Genomic DNA, 21,156 nt, shown 5'->3' with positions numbered 1-21,156 from the left:
ATGAGGAAATAATTTCGTCACAATAAGATGTAAAGGTGACGAAATTTTTCGTCTTCAAAAGTCATAATTTTGTCACCAATAAAACAACATTTTGTTGCCAAAAATTCTCATTTTCATCACCAAATAATTATTCAGTACCATATTTATAATTTTAGTTGACGAATAAATTTGTCACGCATGTTGATCATTGATGAGGAAATAATTTCGTCACAATAAGATGTAAAAGTGACGAAATTTTTCGTCTTCAAAAGTCATACATGGGTGACGAAATATATTTCGTCACAAATATATATATACGTGACGAAATTTTTAGTCACCAAACAACAAAATAAATAAAAACTTACATATATAAACTGCAGTAAATTTTGTCACAAAAAAAGTTTATTGGTGACGAATAATCACTTTGTCATAATAACAAGTACAAATGACGAAACAAATTCATCACTAAACTTGTTCCATATTTTATATTCAATTTAAATTATTATTTCACAAATATCCCTACTCATATCCCAATAGCCTTTTAATTGTACTAAGAAATCCACTAGCTATTATACAGCACTCCACAAAAAAATTCACTAAACAATTTATTTTATAAATCAAAATATATCCATCAAACAACCTTAATAATAATCCATTAAGTATCACAAAAAAACCATCAAAGTAAATCTCAAAATAAACTAACGTGGAGTCCACCAAAAAAAATCAACACTCAATCTTAATTTGCAACTACAACTAAGCATCAGTTTAGGAAAAAAATTCAACAGTTGATTTTCATTTGCAAGTATGCTTCCGAACGTCATCAAAACCAATCTACAAAAAAAATAAACAAGGCAAACATTAGCATAGAATGTATATATATAAAGTTTATTATAATAGCAAAGTTTTATTATAAACTTAAAGCCAAATATCAAAAACTTAACAAATATATAGAACTGTTCTCAAGATCACAAGCTTGAAGTTATTTGAATAGAAATTAACAGAGATTAACTAAAAAGATGAACACCATGTTCATTCCCACCCATGGGCTTTGCAATGATCACCTTAACATGGCAATTCACTGTATCCCTAGAATTATGCTCGGATCAAAAACTGGCTGTGACCCACGGACAGCAGCCAAACCAGTTATAACACTACAACATCTCATGGTAAGAACCAAAGCATGCAGTCAATGAGAATGGGAAGGAACAAATATTGTGGCTGCTGCACAAATGGGATTTAAAAAAATTTTGAAGAGAGAGAGAGAGAGCAACAACCTACAATGCAAAAAATGGAAAACTGGACCATTAGCTTGGTGAGTGGTGACAGCAATGACCAAAATGGATGTAGATAATAAGCTTATTATTTTTAACATTAGCATTAAAAGGCCACGCACAATACCTAAAAACAGCTCCCTTCTAAATTTAGAAAATAATACACACTGCTATACGTATTATTTTGTTTTAACATTGATTGCTTCCTTTTTTTTTTTCTTTTTTTTTTTGATCAACAAAAACTTTATTGATGAAAGAACCTTACAAGAAGGAGAAAATGCATCAATAAAGGGGACAAGGAAGGACAGGGGAGAGGGGGATGATGCACAGCACCAAAACCAAACTGTTGGTGCGGACCAACAAGAACACAAAAAACACAACAGACAGCAGGATAAAACGCACACAGCAAGCTACCCATCCCAGCAAAGGTATATAGAAAATATACATCACCAGGCCTACAATTAGATTCACATCCAAAACTGAAGCAAAACTGAAGCAAAATTACCCAGACCAGCTGCCCAGCAGATCTGTCCACTCACACAGCATAGAGATACAACCAGCAAAGCAGAATGATACCAACAGCAGAGCATACAGATACCAACAGCAGAGCATACAGACACTTGTGACTTAGGCTATACAGATACCAACATCCACAGATAGAAACACACCTAACAGCAGGCTATTATCTGACTTAGTTTTGTCTCTACTTTGGTTCGTGTGTATTTTAACTAGAGTCATGCTAAGTAAGAATTTTGATAATGAATCTATTTTCATTAAATACATCTTCAAACTTGTTAAATCTTAGTTAATAAGTAGTCAAACTAATGTACTTTAACTAGTATATACTAACCAACATGAGAAAAATAAAATGATAAAGCGAGCGAGACTTACCAAAAAGGCGATGTACGAGTTCATGGGATACCTCATCCTCTAAATTGTCCTTTGAAACCTTGCTTCTTAAGAAACTCCATGATGCTTGATGTGATCTCAAAATGCTCGTCAATCGACCCATTCATCTTCTCTATCTCTTTATTTTGTGCTTGAATTTCCTCTCTTTGTACTTGAACTTAATAATGACATAGCAATATGCTAAAGTGGCGTTACAAAAAACTGCATGTAAGATTAATACAACTAGGGAGGGGAAGTAAGGAGCAATTTACAGTCAACCTCGGAAGATAAATGAACAGTAAAGTTTGTCGGCAACACATATAATGGCATACCTTATTGGACAATTTAGTGAAATTCGTGATGGCCCTTCAATAATCTCAGAATCTAATATGACAAAGAGAGAGAAAAAACAATAGTTATTCAAAGCATCACAAAGATATATAATCATCAAAAAATCAAAACAAAATCACTTGGCATAATTTATCTTTTTGTCTCATTCCTTTCCATGAGCATACCTGAATCCAGTGCAGCAACAGCAGGCTGAACACAATCTTGTAGGACAGGACGATCAAGGTTTGAAATCACGCCCATATAGGCAACCACTATGATATAGTTTCCTTTACAAAGACAATAGACTGGGTCAGAGCGCAGATGAATTCCAGGCAACAAAAACAAGAAAGTAAGAGAAAACCTATGTTCAAGCATACCACTAAACTGACCCACAACTTGAAGAAGATTTGTTCCATATTTAAGCATATGCATCACGACAGTTGGAAGCTGTGGACCAGTGTCCTAATGGGGGTGGGGGAAAACACAAAATGTTTGTTACAATTTGCATTCATTGTGCATAATGTTGTCACATAAAATAACTTCCCCAAAACTAAACAAGCACAAACCATGAACACATTAGTCCTTTTATCCACTCCTTTTCCATTTAACAGAAAGCTACAGAAGTTAAACAACAAAAAGCTGGTCAGAATGAAAATGTAATAATTCAACTTAGCCAAAAACAAGGGAGAAAAAAGGTCATACTTCACTTGTGGGGGTGTTGTGATACATGAAGATGTCTCAATATTATCTGTTTGAGCCACAAATAACCGCTGCAGGAAAAACAAAGGCAAACTAACTAAGCAAGCAACCCACTGAGTGCTTTCAATAAATATTTTTTACCATTTAATAGATAGGAAAAATAACAAGATGAGGAATCAAAAAAATTGAATCAGAAAACACTATATATCCCTGTCACTTCCCAGAGGGCTCCACAGCCTACTGATCCCCTTACCACCCACAATGGACAGGTATTATGGTCTCAATCCATCTGATCATACCGATTATTTGCACAACAGTGTTCATGACAATGCCATAGGAAAAATAAATAAATAAACAAAAACTGAGAAAATTCTTGATAGCCCTGATTGCTTGGAAAAAAACAAATATTGCTCCAATCTACAGATTGCTTCTTGGAACATAAGCAAGACTTATGACATATATACTAAATTAATTACATTAATACATCGAGTACGAAGAAAAGCTACAAATCAGGTGAAAAAGAAAACTGAACTTGGATAATTATGTTTAACAAAAATGGTCCCATGAATTAAGCTAGGCAATAAAAAGTGGTGTGGAAGGAAAGCTGGACAGTGATCCTAAAAGTCAAATGGAGTGGACTTTCAAGGAAAGGTACATAATATTAATTAAGAAGTAGCTTAAGAAGAGAATATTTATAACTTCTTGAAAGATAGAGCCACTGTTTGGTGCAGAAGTAAAATTTCAAACAGTCAAGCATGTCAGCCATTTCACATGATTTAAGCTAGTTCCACATCCATTATAACCCTCAGCCCTTCCAATACCTCAAATACATGGGACGACAGCTACATGATGGCCTTATTTTAAATAATTTCGAGAAAGTAGTAGCATGCATTTCAGCGACACAAGTTTGGTGGGTTTGTCACATAGCAGAATGTTTCCCAATTAAATTAGGTCGAGCAAAGAGGATTATAAATATAGGAACCTTGGTAAAACATTTCCACTGAAATCAAATATATCTCATAAATCACAAAGACTTTGCCTGAGCATATAGAACTTTATTTGTGTTATCCAAAATGGTTTAAACAATACTTACCACTTTATCTTCTGCAGAAGGTTTTGCATTCTTCAAAATATGGAAATCATACGCAAATGTCCCATAGCCAGGCTACAATATAGAACAGAATTATTACCAACTTCTGTTCTTCAAAGTAAATGAATAATTAGGTATGAGAGGAAAAGGAAAAACAACCTTAACTTCAAGAAAAGCAAGTATCTGGCCCATTTTCATTTGTGGATAGAATCTGCGCGCAGAGAGACAATTCTAAGCATATAATTCAGTAATGAATGTAATTAATCATTGGCCAACGATTTAACATCTATCCATGTGGAAATATTCTTAAAGCATATTGTGTAAAAGAAAACTCAATAAGCTACAAAACCAGGTTTAATTAGACGCCTAGTTGTAAGCTCGATCACTTCGAACCTAAGAAGCACGGACACGTGACACGATACGAATACGACACAGACACGCCGACACATTAATTTTCAAAAAATGCAGGACACGACACATGGGGGACACGCATGAAATATATAATTTTATATATTTATTATATATTATATACATAAATATATCATTCAAAGATAATAAAAAATGCAATATGACACTAATTCCTATAAATTTATGTGGGTTTTGTTTTATAATTGTATCTTAAGTTGTTTTGTTCAAATTTATAATTAGTTTCACATGTGTTTAATCGATAGACACGTGTGTTTCAGCGATTTACACTTGTGTCATCCGAGTGTCCAAAGAGTGTGAATTTTTTAAAAAAATTTAAAAATAGAACACGTTTTGAAGAGTGTCGGACACGTGTCCTAAGACTGTCGGTGTCCGACACGGACATGACACGGATACGTCACCTTCTTAGAAGTGTCCGTGCTTTCGAACCATTTTAATCACACTGCCTGATAAACAATCACCAAACTGACCAAGAAAAATGCCAAAATAAACATAATAATTGCTCACTCACCAACAAAGGCTATCATAAAATGTTATTTGTAAAAAAGTAAAAAAATAAAATAAAATGCAACAAATTTATCCCCTCCCTTAGTTCACATAAGTTGGTCTTTGTACAATGCATAACAACATAATACAGAAACTCGATCTGACAATTGGTCAACTTTTGACCACTATGGAAAATAATATATTATAGAAGAGACACAGAACTCAAACAAGACGAGTGTCATTGAACACTAAGTTTGCTTATACCGACATAAATAGGCTATGCAGGTCAGAGCTTGGTTTTTTTAGATTAGGTAGGTATATGATTTTGTATGTCTGCACAATACCCTTGGCCTTTCCAATAATATGGCCTCAACTACAAATTTTTCTCATCAATTTTGGGGGAAAAAGAGGCCTGCCATCACACAGGTTGCACCCCTGGTCCAAAAGGGGTGAAGTGGAATAACAGATTCACATTACTAGGCCTATCATGCTGGTGTTTGGAACATTGGAAGACAAATATTCATATTTCATGAACATGACATGGTTAAATATTGCATCCTTGCAACTAGAAAAAGGTGAACTAGTCAGGAGATGCAGCATACATCTTGTCTTCCACCGACCTAGCTCATACAATGGATAAAAATAACCAAAGAAAGATAATTGATCCCCTATAATAGCAGTCAACTTTGCTACATATACAGCCTAGCGCAAGACTCTGCCTATAATTGGCTTTTAAAAAACTAGGAAGATTAAGAAGAAATGTCTGATTGAAACAACCAAGCCAATGAGAGACTTTTCCAACCATCAATGTAGGTAGACTGTAATAAAACATGTAATTTCAGTAACCACTATGATACACACAGTATTTCATGGAAAAATTGAACTAAAAGAAAATTAGTATTCTATTAATCTCATATTAGTAAAAGATATATGTACAACAGAATATAACTTACACCCAAAGAGGAAGGGGATGGGAGGCAGAGGACAAAAAAGTTTCTACCTTGACATAATTGTTGAGATAGTTTGGAGATAATTGTTCGCTTCAGTGTTCATATCTCTTACACTGCAGAAGCTGCTCCCTATCTAAATATGCATAAAGAAAACTTATAAGATATAAGTAGGAAAAGAATTGCACAAAAAAGTCAAGCAGACTCAGTAGACTGCAAAACCTCATCTGCAAGACTAAGAAATTCTTCGGAATCCTTGTCGGCAAACCATCCATTCTTACAAGCATTCTGCCAAATAAAAGACTAGGTAAGTACGAAACTATGGGCATTGTTAGAGATATAGAATGAAAGAGAGATTTAAAGGGCATAAACTCAATAAAACACATGCACAAACTAATGAAATCAGGATATCAAAACTTTCAAGTTAAATAAATAGATAGATAAATAAAAACAAAAAATTGAGGAGAGGTCTCCATGCATGCTATACATAGCATGACAAGTTCGGACTTCAGACCTGCCCCTAAGTATCAATAGTGGCATTGAACAGGAGATGTTGCCATGATCAGCATCCAAAACATGTCCTAATTTATTGTATATAATTAACAACTAATTAATTCATAATCTTCAAAGGGAGGAAAAAAACAAAAAAAAAAAACACTAAATTTAAAGCCTTTTTCTTCTCTAAATCAAATGCCACTAAAGAAAACACTTATTGTTTGGGCAATGCATGCTCGAGCAAGGCAGGCGATGATTCAACAATGCAGAGAGAGATCCTGAGAGCTTCACCCAAAGTGCACTTGAGTGGGCCAGAAAATTTCAAAATCATTACACGACCTGGTCTGGAAAATATAAATAGGGTATTTATTTGCTTTTCAATTTGATACACACAAAAAACACACACACAGATCAGAAACAGGTTTCATTTCAATTATCAACCTGATCTAGCAAATTTCATTGAAACAAGAAGAATCAAATTACTAGGCCCTCTAGCCCAACCCAACCATGAAAACATTTTAAGTACGGATTAGATTAAATGAAATTACGTATTTCAACAGAAATTTCGAAACAGGTAGAGAAAATGCCATCTGAAGACTAAATATTATTCCACAATGTAGCAGTCACAATAAAAACTTCACCATTGACCACTAAAATCTTCCTCAAACACTTGCTACTGCAAAGGTATGAGGACCTTGGAAATACCAATGCTGGAGGCAAGATAATAAACTCTGCTGTTGAATAGAAACAGTTTTGAGTTGTATGCTCAAATTGTTTGGGTTACAAATCATTTTAAAGGGGAATAACAGCCAAAGTAGTAGGAATATTGGCCTGGGGTGCTCTCATATAGCACATATGGAAAAAGTAGAATAACTGGAAATTCAAAAGACAAAAAAAAGGGTGGTAGTAGTCTTAAAGGAAAATAATTGGGATCTTTGAGTATACCATGCATGCAAGCTTCAAAAAGCTTACAAGTGATGGTGATAAATTCATAAACTAATTTTATCTCCTGATTGCTAATCATTGAAAGTAAAATTCATAAACTAAACATCATCTATATTCAGGAAATAGGGTAACACCACATCAAAATTTCACAGAAATTTTTCTCAAAACCCAAATAAAACACATAAACAAAACCTGAAAATCAAAGAACTAGATAAAAGGAAAACAAACCCAATTTGATCTTTCCCAAAACCCATCAAATTGCTGGCTTAGAAGTAAGAACTTGCCCTCTCTCTGAAGCATAACATGTTTACAAGGCTTCATTAATCTATCACTAACATCCATCATGTCATGCTTTAGGAGGTTCATGTTAAAAATAGTAAATGCTATGTTTCTTTGTTTCTCATGTCACAAGCTAAAAACAATTGAATGAATTTCATTTATCATTTAATTTCAAGTCAGAAATTCTCAGCAGATCTACATATGAATGTGAGAATTATCTTAAATTTCTATAAATAGTCCCTTTGATCATAAACAATATCCAACATGTGCAGAGGTCCATTATAATTCATGTATGATTTTTGTTTTTAATGCAACTTTACTAACACTTTGACTAATATGTTGTCCTAGATCCTTGCAATACCAGTTATCCCATTAACCATGTCAGCTGGTCTGTTATTTGGTTCTATTATTGGCACTATCATTGTCTCTATTAGTGGAACGGTAAGTTGGAAGTTTTGCCAATATAAAAGAACAAATTTTAAGGAAATGGGGTGTACTTGAACTTGTATCTTCTTACCCTTTCAGGTGGATGCAAGTGTTTCCTTTCAAATTGCCAGATATTTTGCCTGTGATCATATTCTTAAATTGGTGGAAGGAAACAAGAAATTTCTTGCGATTGACAAGGCAATTGGAGAAAATGGTTTTAAAGTTGTTACGCTTCTCCTTTGGATCCCTTTGCTTCCTTTCTCTCTTGGAAATTATTTATATGGACTTACATCAGTGAAGTTTGTTCCATGTGTTGGGAAGGTTTGCTTCTTGTTTATTCAATAAATTTACATAGATAGTGTTATATTGGTTTATGCATTGCTATTATCCGTTGGATTGCCTTTTGATTGGTGTATCCTATTTAAGTGATTGATTGTTGTGTATTTTACTAGCTGGTATCCTAAAGAAACATATAAATCATGGAATGGGTACAGAACAACACATTATTCAGTTATTTATTTTTATTTTTAAATTATTCAATCATTCCATCTTCTCATTCTAGAAAATAGATCTCTTTTAATCTTTTCTCTGTTCATCCTTACATACAACTTGCCAATTAAGCTCCATTCCAGAAAACGTAATATGTAATGGGTACTGAACTATATTAGCAATTTGAAGAAAAAAAAAATACACAATCTGAAAAAAAATAAAAAAACAAAGAGAAGATGCCCACAGCCAACTAAAACAAAGGCAAGAAATAATTGCAGTAGCAAAGCATCAGGCATGTACAAGGATCCTCAAATAGCCAGGCATGGTATCTGTCCACAGCCACGTCCATAGCTTAGGCTCAACTCCACCTAAGCACCTACTGTGTTTCAGCGCCAAAAATTGAAAAAACTACAAAAATGTTACAGCAACTCAAATGAATTCCTAAATTCTGGCCATTTCATAGAGATGGCAATGAACATGACACTAAAAATCCTGTCCAGTAGAAACAAGCTCTCCATAAGATAACAGAGCCATCATTGTGAGAGAAGGTAAAGAGAGCATCAATTCATGTCAAACACTATTTTCTTTTCTGCAAAAAATTAAAAACCTTCCGGGAATAACAGTCAACCTCCGAACCCCATACAAGAAAGTCACTTTTTTCCAAAATCTAATAGAGCCAATCTTTTACCACAACATTAATTTTTAGTACAACGGTAAGTAAACCTTATTATTATTATTATCAAAGAACCTATGTTGGCATACTCACACATTAGGGGAAACCAAACCAGGTTTGCCACTACTTCCAGTTTCAAACACTATTAATAACTTCACATAGGACATAGCAGAAAATGATATCAAAAAGCAAGTCCATCAGGCAGCAACTAATTCCCCCCAATTCGTAGAAAACAAGCGACTACTTGCACATAGGGTGCAGATGCACACTGCCACAGCAAATTATATATATATATATATATATATATAGAATTCACAATAAGGTTCACCTTCAGAATAATCAAGTGATTCACAGCGATGTAAAGTTATGATATGTTTAATCAAACCAGAAATATTTACTTATAAAAAACATGTATTTGATAAAACCATAAGCCAATGAGCAGGAAACTAAATACTAGCCACTAGACACTTAAAGAACCTAAAATAAGAAGAAAACTTTATTGATGGAAAAGATTACAACAAAAACAAGAGAGGGTGCACAGGCATCATAGCGAACAAATGGATCCCAACTAGGTTGGCACCCAAACGCAAGCCCAATCATATGCTAGGCACAAAATTCTGCTAAAGCTATAAAGGTTAGGATCAGTTGATACCAAAAAATTAAAATAATCCTGTGTAAGGGAGATATTACTGACATGATAGAATGGTGACGAACTGTTCAGTCCCCCTCCTTTAGAACAGCAGCAGCAACAGCCTCCCATTTCTATTCAGTTATCTCCACTGTCCACTAGAAGCTATCAGCAATTTAGTCATCATGTTCCTTCTGTTTGGCATAAGAAAAGGAATTCTATTAGATGAAAAATGCTTGGCATAACACAAGGACATTCTATAGATCAAAGGTAAAAAATGTCATAGTTAAAGCCCAAAAGAAAACTGCTTTTAAAATTAGGACCGACTCAAAAATCATCAACAAATATCAAATAACATGTGAAAGGGCATCTGAGACAAGTATAAGATTGAATCAGCACAGATATACACAAACAACTGAAGTACATCAGTACTAAGACACTAACTTGATGGGTGAGTGAATGCTTAATTGTGTGGTGTATACCCATTTCGATTCAGTGGATATGGGTTTTGATACATAGTTCTTGTACCAAAAATTTGTTCTCTTTGTCGGCATTTTCTGCTTCTCTGTTTCCACCTACTTTTTTCCTCTTTTCGATTTCTTCAAGAGATAACTTATCAGGTATTTCAAAACTCTTGTCTTCAATTTTCTTTTTCTATTTTTATGGTAATTAAAAAAATCTTACTTGTTTTAAAATCTTATGTTGTTTCTGATTATTTTGTTTGTTGCAGATTCAAAAGAAATGGCAGGTCATCAGAGGACAACTCAAACCAATCGAAGGTTTCTTCTGCAGAAAACAGTCTTAAAGATTCGATTCCTATTGAGCCAAAAACAGAGTTACAACCGTGGATATACAGGGGTCGAATCCAAACAAGAAGACAAATGAATTTTCAGATGGGTTTGACCAAAAACAGACACCCGAGTTCTCTTTCAAATTCAAGTTTCCAACTTTTTTAGAATTCAATCAGAACAGGAAAAAAAATGGGGGTTCTACCAGCTTTGAAGCAGCCCCAGATACGAGCATCGCTAAGTATGAGTTCATGCCTGTTGTCAAGTGTTCATGTATATATATATAACAACAGCAACAGCAACCTCTCACAGCGAAAGGAAGAGAAGAGAGATGAGATGAGTGCCTTACCGTCGAACTAGTCTCGCCGCCGAAGATATGAGTGCACCATCCGCCTCTCACAGCAATTGATTTTGATCCTCCCTCTATTTTGAGTGCATCGTTCGGCTGCGATCCTCTCTCTGTTTTGGGACACTGCAGTAAAGCTTTGAAGAACCTCGAAAGGGTATCAGGACCGCCGTGTTCGCCTTCGATCACCACAGCTATTCGATTAATTAGCAGTCAATCAAAACGGCTTGAAGAACCCCTTTCCCCTTCCAACGAATTTTGGAACCCTATTTCTTGTCCCTCTCTTTCCTCTATGTTACTTTATCATTATAACCCACTAGAACCAGAGAGGTAAGAGTCAGTGTATCTTTTTAATTAAACAACAATAAAGGAGTGGAAGAAATTAGATAAGAATTCAAATAAGCACTGAAAAGAGCAAAAAATCCATATTCATGGCTTCAATAATTATTGACAATCCCTAATGGAGGTACATAAAATACCTTTTAATATATTGGCAATCCCTAATCGAGGTACGTAAAATACATTTATCTAGAATTTATATGTGCCCTTAATCTTTATTTTTTTAGTAAATCTATTACATTTAATATTTTCTGTTAATTGCATATAAAGCAAATAACATGAACGAGTTATTAACTTAACAAGTCTATATTCAAGTACTCATTTTTTCATAGCTAGTCTGAAAAAATAATATATGGGACACTATGTGTCTGAGTAGTTTTCAAAATTAGGGAAAACAATGAAATTAGTTTTGAAAATTAGGGAAAATAAAGATTGAAAAATAGAGAAATTGAGTGAGGGAGAGAGAGAGAGAGAGAGAGAGAGAGAGAGAGAGGATCTATACCTGAAAAGAGAAAAATAGAGAAATAATCGAATAAGCAACGCCGACGGCACTGCTGATTGCTCGGAAGAGAACGCGGGTGACATCAGTGGCGGCACTGAAGGAGGAGAACGGGTGACGTTGGTGGCAGCGCTGAAAGAGAAAAAGGGGGGCTAAAGACAGAGAACGTATGTTTTGCAAGAGAGGGATGAGAGGAAAACTGAAGCACCCAAAAAAAAAAAAAAGAGAGGGAACTAGTAGGATTTTTTTTTTTTTTCATCACCGCCAATATCACAAAGTTCTCCCTCCAAAATTGGTGATAAAATCATGTTCTCCCCAAAAATTTTAAAATGTTAAAATAATTGACGACAAAAATATATTCTTCATCAAATAGTTTCAAAATATTTAAAATCAATTTTTTCAAAAAAAATATTTAAAATTATTGGTGACAAAAATATATTTCTCACTAAAAGGATTAGAGGAAAAACCTTTGGTGACGAAATTTAATTTTTCCTCACTTAAAAAGAAGTATTTATTGACGAAAATAAATTTCATCACCTATTATTTTTACTTTTTTATTATATATGACAAAATTTTATAATTCGTCACGGATTATTCTTATTTAGTGACGAAATTTACTTTCTTCACTATTTTCATTACCATAGGTTACTTAAAGAACTAATTAACTTGTGTTTTGTTTTGAGAGTGAGAGAGAGAGAAAAAAGGGGAAAGGAAAATTGATAAACAATAAAAAGGGGAGGGGGGAGTTAGTAGTCTATTTTTTTCATTACCGCCCAATATGTCAAAATTTTCCTTCCAAAATTAGTGACAAAATAATTTCCTCACTAAAAAGCCTCAAAATATTAAAAATTATCAGTGATAAAAATATATTTCTCATCAAATGGTCTTAAAATATTTAAAATCAAGTTTTTCAAAATATATATATATATATATAAAATTATTGGTGACGAAAATATATTCCTCACTAATAATTTTATAATTGGTGACAAATTTTTTTCTCACCAAAAGTCTCAAAATTTTGGCGCCACCAAAAAAATATTAGTGGAAAACTTTCGGTGACGAAACTTATTTTTTCCTCACCTAAAAATAAGTATTTGTTGACGAAAATAAATTTCGTCACCTATTATTTTTATTTTTCTATTATATGTGACAAAATTTTGTAATTCGTCACGAATTATTCTTATTTAGTGACGAAATTTATTTTCTTCACTACTTTTCGTCACCATAGGTTACTTTTGTTGTAGTGTAAATCATGGGTAGGATAATTCTTTTCGTGTGGCTTCAACTGACGAGATACATATGCTATGACCTTACCTTTTTGCATTAATACACAACCCAAACCCTTATGCAAAGCATCACTATAAACTTGAAACTCTTCATTACCTGATGGCAGTACAAGAATTGGTGCTGTGACTAACCTCGTCTTTAACTCTTGGAAAGCTGCTTCCTTATCCTCAGTCCATTTGTAAGCCGCTCCCTTCTTAGTCAGTTGTGTCAATGGAATTGTAATCCTTGAGAAATCCTTCACGAACTTTTTGTAATAACCTGCCAATCCTAGAAAACTACGAACCTCAGACACATTAGTCGGCCTCGGCCAATTCACAACAGCTTCAATTTTACTTGGATCGACCGAAATACCATCGTTATCAATTACATGGACCAGAAATAAGATAGTGGAAAGCCAAAACTCACACTTGTTAAACTTAGCATACAGTTTCTGATCCCTCAACTTCCGTAAGGTAAGTCTCAAAGGATCCTCGTGTTCAGCGTGTTCAGCTTTACTTTTAGAGTAGATCAATATATCATCGATGAAGACAACCACAAACTCATCTAGATATGGCTTAAAGACTCTGTTCATCAAATCCATAAATGCCGCAGGGGCATTGGTCACTCCAAAAGGCATTACTAAAAACTCGTAGTGGCCATACCTCGTCCGAAAAGCGGTCTTCTCAACATCCTCGGCTTTAACCTTAAGCTGATGATAACCCAACCTAAGGTCAATTTTGGAAAAGACTCGTGCTACTTGCAATTGATCAAACAAATCATCTATCCCCGGTAACGGGTACTTATTCTTAATAGTTACCTTATTCAGTTCCTGGTAATCAATACAAAGACGAAGTGTACCATCCTTCTTCTTAACAAACAAGACGAGTGCTCCCCAAGGTGAAGTGCTCGGCCTAATAAAACCCTTATCTAGCAACTCTTGTAGTTGGAGTTTCAATTCCTTAAGCTCGGCGGGGGCCATCCTATAGGGTGTTTTAGAGATGGGCTGGGTTCTCGGGATAACGTCAACAGTAAAATCTACCTTTTTATCGACTAAGTGACCAGGCAAATCATTTGGAAAGACGTCGGGGGATTCATTAACAACTGGGACGTCGGCTACCTCAACACTTTCATTCAGATTACTTAGTACACTACACAAATAACCTTGACACCCTTTTGGGATCAACCTATAGGCTTTCATGGATGAGATTAAGTAAGGTGGGGATACTACTCCCTTACCTTGAAACGTGACCTCGGCTAGGTTCGGGGGTTTTGACGTGACACTTTTAGAAACACAATTTATGGATGCGTGATTTGCCACTAACCAATCCATCCCCAATATAACATCAAAATGAGTTATGTCCAATGGCATTAAATCAGCTAACAATTCAACATTCCCAATCACAACAACACATGCTCGATAGATGGATGCAACATTCATAGATCTCCCAGATAGAGTAGATACAGATAACACATAATCAAGGGGTTCTAGTTTCCTATTAATCTTCTCGGCAAACTTAGCAGAAACGAATGAATGCGTAGAACCCGAATCAATCAATATATATGCATTTTGAGAGCAAATTGGGAGTATACCTGACACCACTGTCTCAGTATTCTGAGTGTCTCCTGGTACTAGTGCAAAAACACTGCCTTGCCTCATCTGTCCTTTCCCAACGTTACCTTTCTGTACAGAACCTGAGGTATTCTCATCCTTCTTACTATCGTCAGCCTTTGTTTTAGGACAGTCCCTCACATAATGACCTATTTCACCACACTCATAACAAGCTCCAGACGCCCGACGACAGACCCCGAAATGTGGCTTCCCACAACTGGAACATGTCGGCTTAGTACCACTTTCCTGCCTTGGGTTGCTCGAATTGCCAACATTCGCTTTCTTCTTGGTACCAAATTGTGCTCGGTGATTGTCATAATTCTATCTCTTCCTCTGGCTCTCTTTTGGACTCTAGTATCTGTTCAAGTTAGCTTCTGCCAGAATGGCTTTGTCCAATACTCTGGCGTAAGTCGGCATGTTGAGCATGTTAACTCGGTCTTGTATCAGTCCACGCAGCCCACTTTCAAACTTCCTAGCCTTCATATATTCATCGTTGACCATGTGGGGTGCATACCTCGCCAACTCGGTAAAGGCACGGTCGTATTCAGCCACTGTTCTACTGTCTTGCGTCAAAGTCTGAAATTCGGTAGTCTTGCGATCTCGAACACTTAGGGGAAAATGTTTGGTGTAAAACAACTCCAAAAATCGGGTCCAGGTCAAGTCTGGATTGCCTTCTCGAACCATCATCCACCATCTGCGAGCGTCGTCATCTAGGGTAAAGGCTGCTAATGTCAACTTTTGGGTATCGGTGCTGGGAAAGATCTTGAACAACTTCTCCATTTCCAAAACCCACGCTTCGGCTTTCATCGGCACTATACCCCCTTGGAATCTCGATGGCTTCATTTTCTTGAACTCCCTGATCAAGGCTATCGTGCTGTCCCCATATAAGGCTGGCTGTGGGAGCGCTTGTGGTACTGGAGGGGGTGGAGGTGGAGGCAGAACTGCATTTCGGCCATTTGTCTGCTCGGCCTGAGTTGAAATAGCGCTAGCGTACTGCTGTCTTGTCTGCCTTAACTCGCGGGCCAAACCTTCAACTAACCTTTCCAGTCTGTCGAATCTGTCCTCGGACTGATCTCAGCCAACTAGAGGTCTACCTCTCCTCATGATGCTATGAGTATGCAAAATGTGACTTTAAAACAAAATGAACAAATAAACACGTAGGCAAGTAACAATTAAGCATGTCGAGATGATGCACACCTTGTTCAAATAGCAAGTAATATGATGCAACCCTAACATCCTTCTAAGGGGAAATCTTATGCTCTTTCGGACTCAAGGTGTGTGAATAACGTACACTAAGGAACTTGTGCTCTGATACCATTCTGTCACGACCCCAAACCACCCCTAGTAGGATGGTGCTGTGATGGCCAGTAATCTGAGATTACCGAAGGCCAATTTTCAAAATCCACACACAACAGAGTATAAATATATGGGGCTCACAAGTACGGAAGCAATACATACAAATCAGATTGGTCCATAAGAGTTGTGCGTAAGTCAAATGAAATGGCAAACATCTTCACATGGGTTACAACTTACTACAAATGAAGTAAAGTACTTATTACATCTTGATCAAAAGGCTTCTCAAGCAGACGTGTGCAAAATACAAGTATTACAAGTCGAGAAGCATAATTTTCAAGACTGCCGGTGTGAATACAAGTCAAGCCGACATAACAAAAATCCAAAACAAGCTCGCGAATCACATCTAGGCGTCACCGCCTTCTTGCTCACCACCTACATATATGTAGAGAGGGTGAGCTTGGATACTCAGTGAATGATATAAATAATAAAGGGTTTGCATGAATAATAGTCGAAGTCTTTTCAAAATGATACATATCAAAACTTTATATAACAAGGGATGGACCTCGTCCATCTAGCAAATCTTCAAAGTTTCAAGGGGTGCTTATTAGCATCAATATATTTCAAATGATGACATTCTGGACAAACGAACCCACGCGGTAAACCGTCAGTGGCAAAACAAGACAAAACAAGGGAGATATCTCAAACAATGGTGCAATTGCATTATAGTCCCCTGGCACTAAGGACTCTCAAAACAAGATATGCAGTTGCATTATAGTCCCCTGGCACTAAGGACTCTCAAAACAAGATATGCAGTTGCATTATAGTCCCCTGACAAAACAAGATAATACTTGATATGTAAAATAGGGACAATCATTCATGCTTAATAAATACTTTTCAAAACAAAGCTCATCAAAACATTGATAACATAGTTTTATTAAAAATATCACTCACATAGTTCTTTAAATGTAAGGGTCAAGGAAAAAGTCCGAGTCCTACAAACACACAGCAAGGTCTAATGAACGTGCTTCCAAACAAGATTCACATGCAACCGAATGATCTCGGCGTTCATCAAAACCAAGTTAAATCGAAACAAAACACTGTTTTTTCATCTTGGGGAAAAATATGCTGGGCATCAACCAGGTCTTGGCCGAGGTCCCACACCTTCTCGCCGAGGTGTGGTCTTGACGCCCACATTCAAAAGTGAAGTCGGGAAAATCTGGGTTTCCCTTTAAAGAACATGAAGAACATGAAGATGGAGGAGATGAAGAACATGCATGCTAAAATCATAACTTGTTACTACAAAGTCTGAGATTTTGTGCTGTGAGTTCGAAAACATGGACCTGGGTACCCATACTCAAAGATCTTGTGAGAACAAACACAAAAACATGGTTCTTGATGCAAACTTTCGGATCAAAACAGGACTTTTCTTTGAGAACACATGAACACTATCTTCTCTTACTAAACCAACTTTAAATCGATGCAAGGCATGCAGAACAGGTTCGATCATGCAATGCAGCTAGATGATCAATAAGAACAACAAGAGCAGTTTAAGATTCTAGCCTCAAAACTAGGATCTAACGGTTCAAACTCTCACGGTCAATCTTGGAGGTCCACTCTCTCACTCAAAAGCTTCTCCTTCTTCTCCTAGAGCTTCTCTCTCTTCTTCAAAAACAAGGATATAACAAATGATAGGTTTCTCCCTCTGCCAGCTGACTTAACACTCAACTCGGACACGTGGCAACGGCTGGTTGGTTCTACTCAAAAAGGTGACTGGCTGACAAGACAAGACCATGACAAAGTGTATTCAACAAGCTAGACGGTAAGAGCATTCCGGCAAGTGATGATCTCGACTAAGGGCAAAGCTTCGGCAAGTAGGGTGACAATGACATCGGCTTGGAAGGACAACACTTGACTAAGTTGTGCCACACCTTGGCCTAGATGTGCCACACCTTGGTCTAGGTCATACCATTCCAGGAACAAAATTACTAAGTGCTAGGATCAGGGATCTAGAACACCTAGATAATAACATCTCGGCCTAGATGATGCACATCTCGGACAATATGCCAGGGTGAAGATGGAGGCCAACAGAAGTGGTTCCAAGATAGTACTAAGTGTGGAAATGTTCCAAGGTGTCTAGGCTTAAGATGACCTCGGCAACACACCAGGCAATAACAAAGCATGTAGCAACACTCAAGCAAAACAAGACAGGGTTTGCAAATGCACATAACAAAACAAGATCATACATAAATGTTTGCCAGTATAACTAAGTTGAAGTGAGGGTTGTTACACACACAAACAGAGTATACACATGGAGCATACATGTGCGGAAGCAATATATTTAAATCTAATTAGTCCATAAGAGTTGTGCATAGATCAAATGAAATGACATGCATATTAACAAGGCGTATAACTTGAATATAAAATGAAGTAAAGTTCATATTACATTTTGATCAAAAGGCTTCTCAAGCCCAAACATACAAAACAAATGATTTACAAAGCTAAGAAGCATAATCTTCAAGATGCTACAAAAATAAGAACCAAAACATCTTCAAATGAAGCTTAGGAGACATCGCCTTCCTGCTCATCACTTACATATATATAAGAGAGAGGGGTGAGCTAAAAACTCAGTGAATGATATAATTAATAAAGGTTTGAATGAATGATATCCAAGATTTTACCAAAACCATACATATCATAACTTATAACAAAACAAGGGATGAACCAAGTCGATCAATCAAAGTCTTTCAAAGCTTCAAGGGGTGTTTACTAGCATCTACATAATACAAGGGATGGCATTCATTGACAAAACTAGGGAATAACTGACCCGAGATTGGTTAGACGAGCCCACCTATCAGTGGCAAGAGAGATATCTCAAACAAGGGTACTAGTTGCATTAAAGGCCCCTAGTACTAAGGACCTTTTAAGAATGTCATCAAAACAAACATAATACTTGATACCAAAGCTAAGAAATAATCATTCATGCTTGATCAAATACTTTTCCAAAACAAAGCAAAGCTTTTATCAAAACATTATAACATAACTTTATTAAAAATACCACTCACAATAGCTCTTCGAATGTAGGGAAATAGGGCAAGAATCCAAGACCTACAAGTACATAGTAATTCCATTGAATGCATTTTAAGATGACAAGTAGGAATGCTCAAAGATGGTTATGCAATGCACTCTTAAAACAAGCTTCAAATGAGGAAGATAGATCCCGACATTTCTTTCCAAAACCAAGTTAAGACAAGGTAAAACAAGTGCTGGGAGTCAAATCACTATTTTTCTTCTTAGAAAAGCATGTTGGGTACAAACTAGGTCTTGAAATGGACGCACAGAGATGAGTTGGGCCGAAATGGCCTAGTTAGGTGAACTTAGGAGGTCTTGGCCGAGGTTCCACACCTCTTGGCCGAGGTGTGGTTTCTTTGACCTAGGTGTGAGGCAGCCTACTGTAGCATGCCCGGGTAGTACTCGTGCGCATTAAGCAGTTCGGACTTCTGAGATCTCTTTCATCTAGTCTCACGAGTGCAATGTGAAACGTAGATGAGAGTCCATTTTTTGCAATTTTTAGAAAATCCATTTTATTACAAAACCTTTTGCCATAAATGGACTACGTCATCGGATCTTAGAGTCGCCACCTAATATTTTGAGAAATTGGAAAACCCATAACTCGTGCCAAGGTCACTGTTCGCCATAACCAAAGTTGTCTTGGTTCAGAACCTTAGGTATGAAAGGGGAAGGTCATTAATTAAGCACCCCCGCTCACCCGATCAAAAGATCGGCCTTTACTAAACCATGATATGAATTTTATTTACTTTATATGTTCATATTTTGCTTATTTAATAAATCCTAAAAATTACTATGTGAAGCATACAAGTATAGACTATGTCATTTATTTTGGAATAATTTGATTTCATGTATTTTGAAAGAGTTTTGAATATGTACAACCCAAATAAATTGAGTTTACAAACATGAAAAATCAACATTATTTGAAATTAAGCGACACAACCTCCATCCACTGGCATTCATACAGTTATATCAAGTAAACAAGTAGCCACATGGTAGGATGCTTAAACATAATAAGAAAAACACACACAAACGGAATGCTAAAGCATCAAAACCTACATATTTACCGACGTCCCGCGAACAGCTACAAAACAAAGTTAGTAAAACATGCATGATCTTCTATACAAGGTCCTAATGCAATTCACATATGGGATGGAACTAAAGATTCAACTTTAAGACATGACATGTGAATCATCTCAAGAACATGATGTAGCGCACATAATCACATAGGAATTGATTAGCTCCACAAATGCAAAATTAGCTGAAGCAAGATGCATAAAACATGTATGCAAATCATGGATAAAAGGAGAAACAAAATATGATGCATATTCACAAATAAAGAAATCAAGTAAAAGAAGGGGATAGAAAGAAATGAGGCGGGGAATTATTACAACATTTGAAAGAATAATTACAAACCAAATTAGAAAGGGATGGAGAGAATATTACAACAAAATAAAAACCTCAGAAAACACTCAAAATAAAATAAACAAAACAAAAATCTTCATATGCCTTGAAAACCACCGGAAACTGTTCCGCTTCAAGCAGGAAGACTGCTCTGTTCTGTCTGGGGAAATTTACTTTGCGGGAGCACTATTTATCCCAGGGCACTATTTACCGCCGACAGTACTATTCACCATGACAATTACTATTCACCATTCTTGGTCGTTATTCATCTTACTGGGCATTTTTCGTCCACTGTTACTATTCATCGCTGGAGGTACTATTCATCGTTGGGGTTACTATTCACCTCCGGAGGTTACTATTCACCGCCGTTCACTATTCATCTAGTGGGGTCACATCTTTAACAAATTAGATGGTTCGACCAACCATTTAAAGTGATAAATTATAACAATTTATAAGTAGTAAACTACAACATTTTATTTAAAGCAATAAATT

At 36.2% G+C, this 21,156-nt stretch overlaps 1 protein-coding gene across 1 annotated transcript; it reads right to left on the bottom strand.

Moving 5' to 3' along the window:
• Positions 1-571: 571 nt before the first annotated feature.
• On the bottom strand, positions 572-8,215 carry LOC114278773 (E4 SUMO-protein ligase PIAL2-like). Its single transcript, XM_082913105.1, has 12 exons — positions 8,197-8,215; positions 7,053-7,057; positions 6,339-6,404; positions 6,170-6,252; positions 4,417-4,468; positions 4,261-4,332; positions 3,171-3,238; positions 3,035-3,083; positions 2,846-2,930; positions 2,654-2,755; positions 2,142-2,522; positions 572-810 (listed from the first exon to the last, which is right to left on the bottom strand). The coding sequence occupies exons 1-11, from the start codon at positions 8,213-8,215 to the stop codon at positions 2,413-2,415; spliced, it is 711 nt and encodes a 236-aa protein (XP_082769231.1). The 3' UTR covers positions 572-810; positions 2,142-2,412.
• Between the last annotated feature and the right edge of the window lie 12,941 nt (positions 8,216-21,156).

This window comes from Camellia sinensis, chromosome 2 (assembly GCF_055761805.1).
Source record: "Camellia sinensis isolate YWXY chromosome 2, ASM5576180v1, whole genome shotgun sequence".
Taxonomy (NCBI): Eukaryota; Viridiplantae; Streptophyta; class Magnoliopsida; order Ericales; family Theaceae; genus Camellia; species Camellia sinensis.
This window is presented reverse-complemented; position numbering and strand designations above follow the sequence as displayed.

What these genes read in the sequence shown, in the direction of transcription:
- LOC114278773 (XM_082913105.1), bottom strand. An exon ending in TTCTTAGTCTTGCAGATGAG is followed by an intron (nt 6,253 to 6,338) that starts GTTTTGCAGTCT and finishes ATGCATATTTAG; the next exon opens with ATAGGGAGCAGCTTCTGCAG. An exon ending in TGTTGCTGCACTGGATTCAG is followed by an intron (nt 2,523 to 2,653) that starts GTATGCTCATGG and finishes TTGTCATATTAG; the next exon opens with ATTCTGAGATTATTGAAGGG.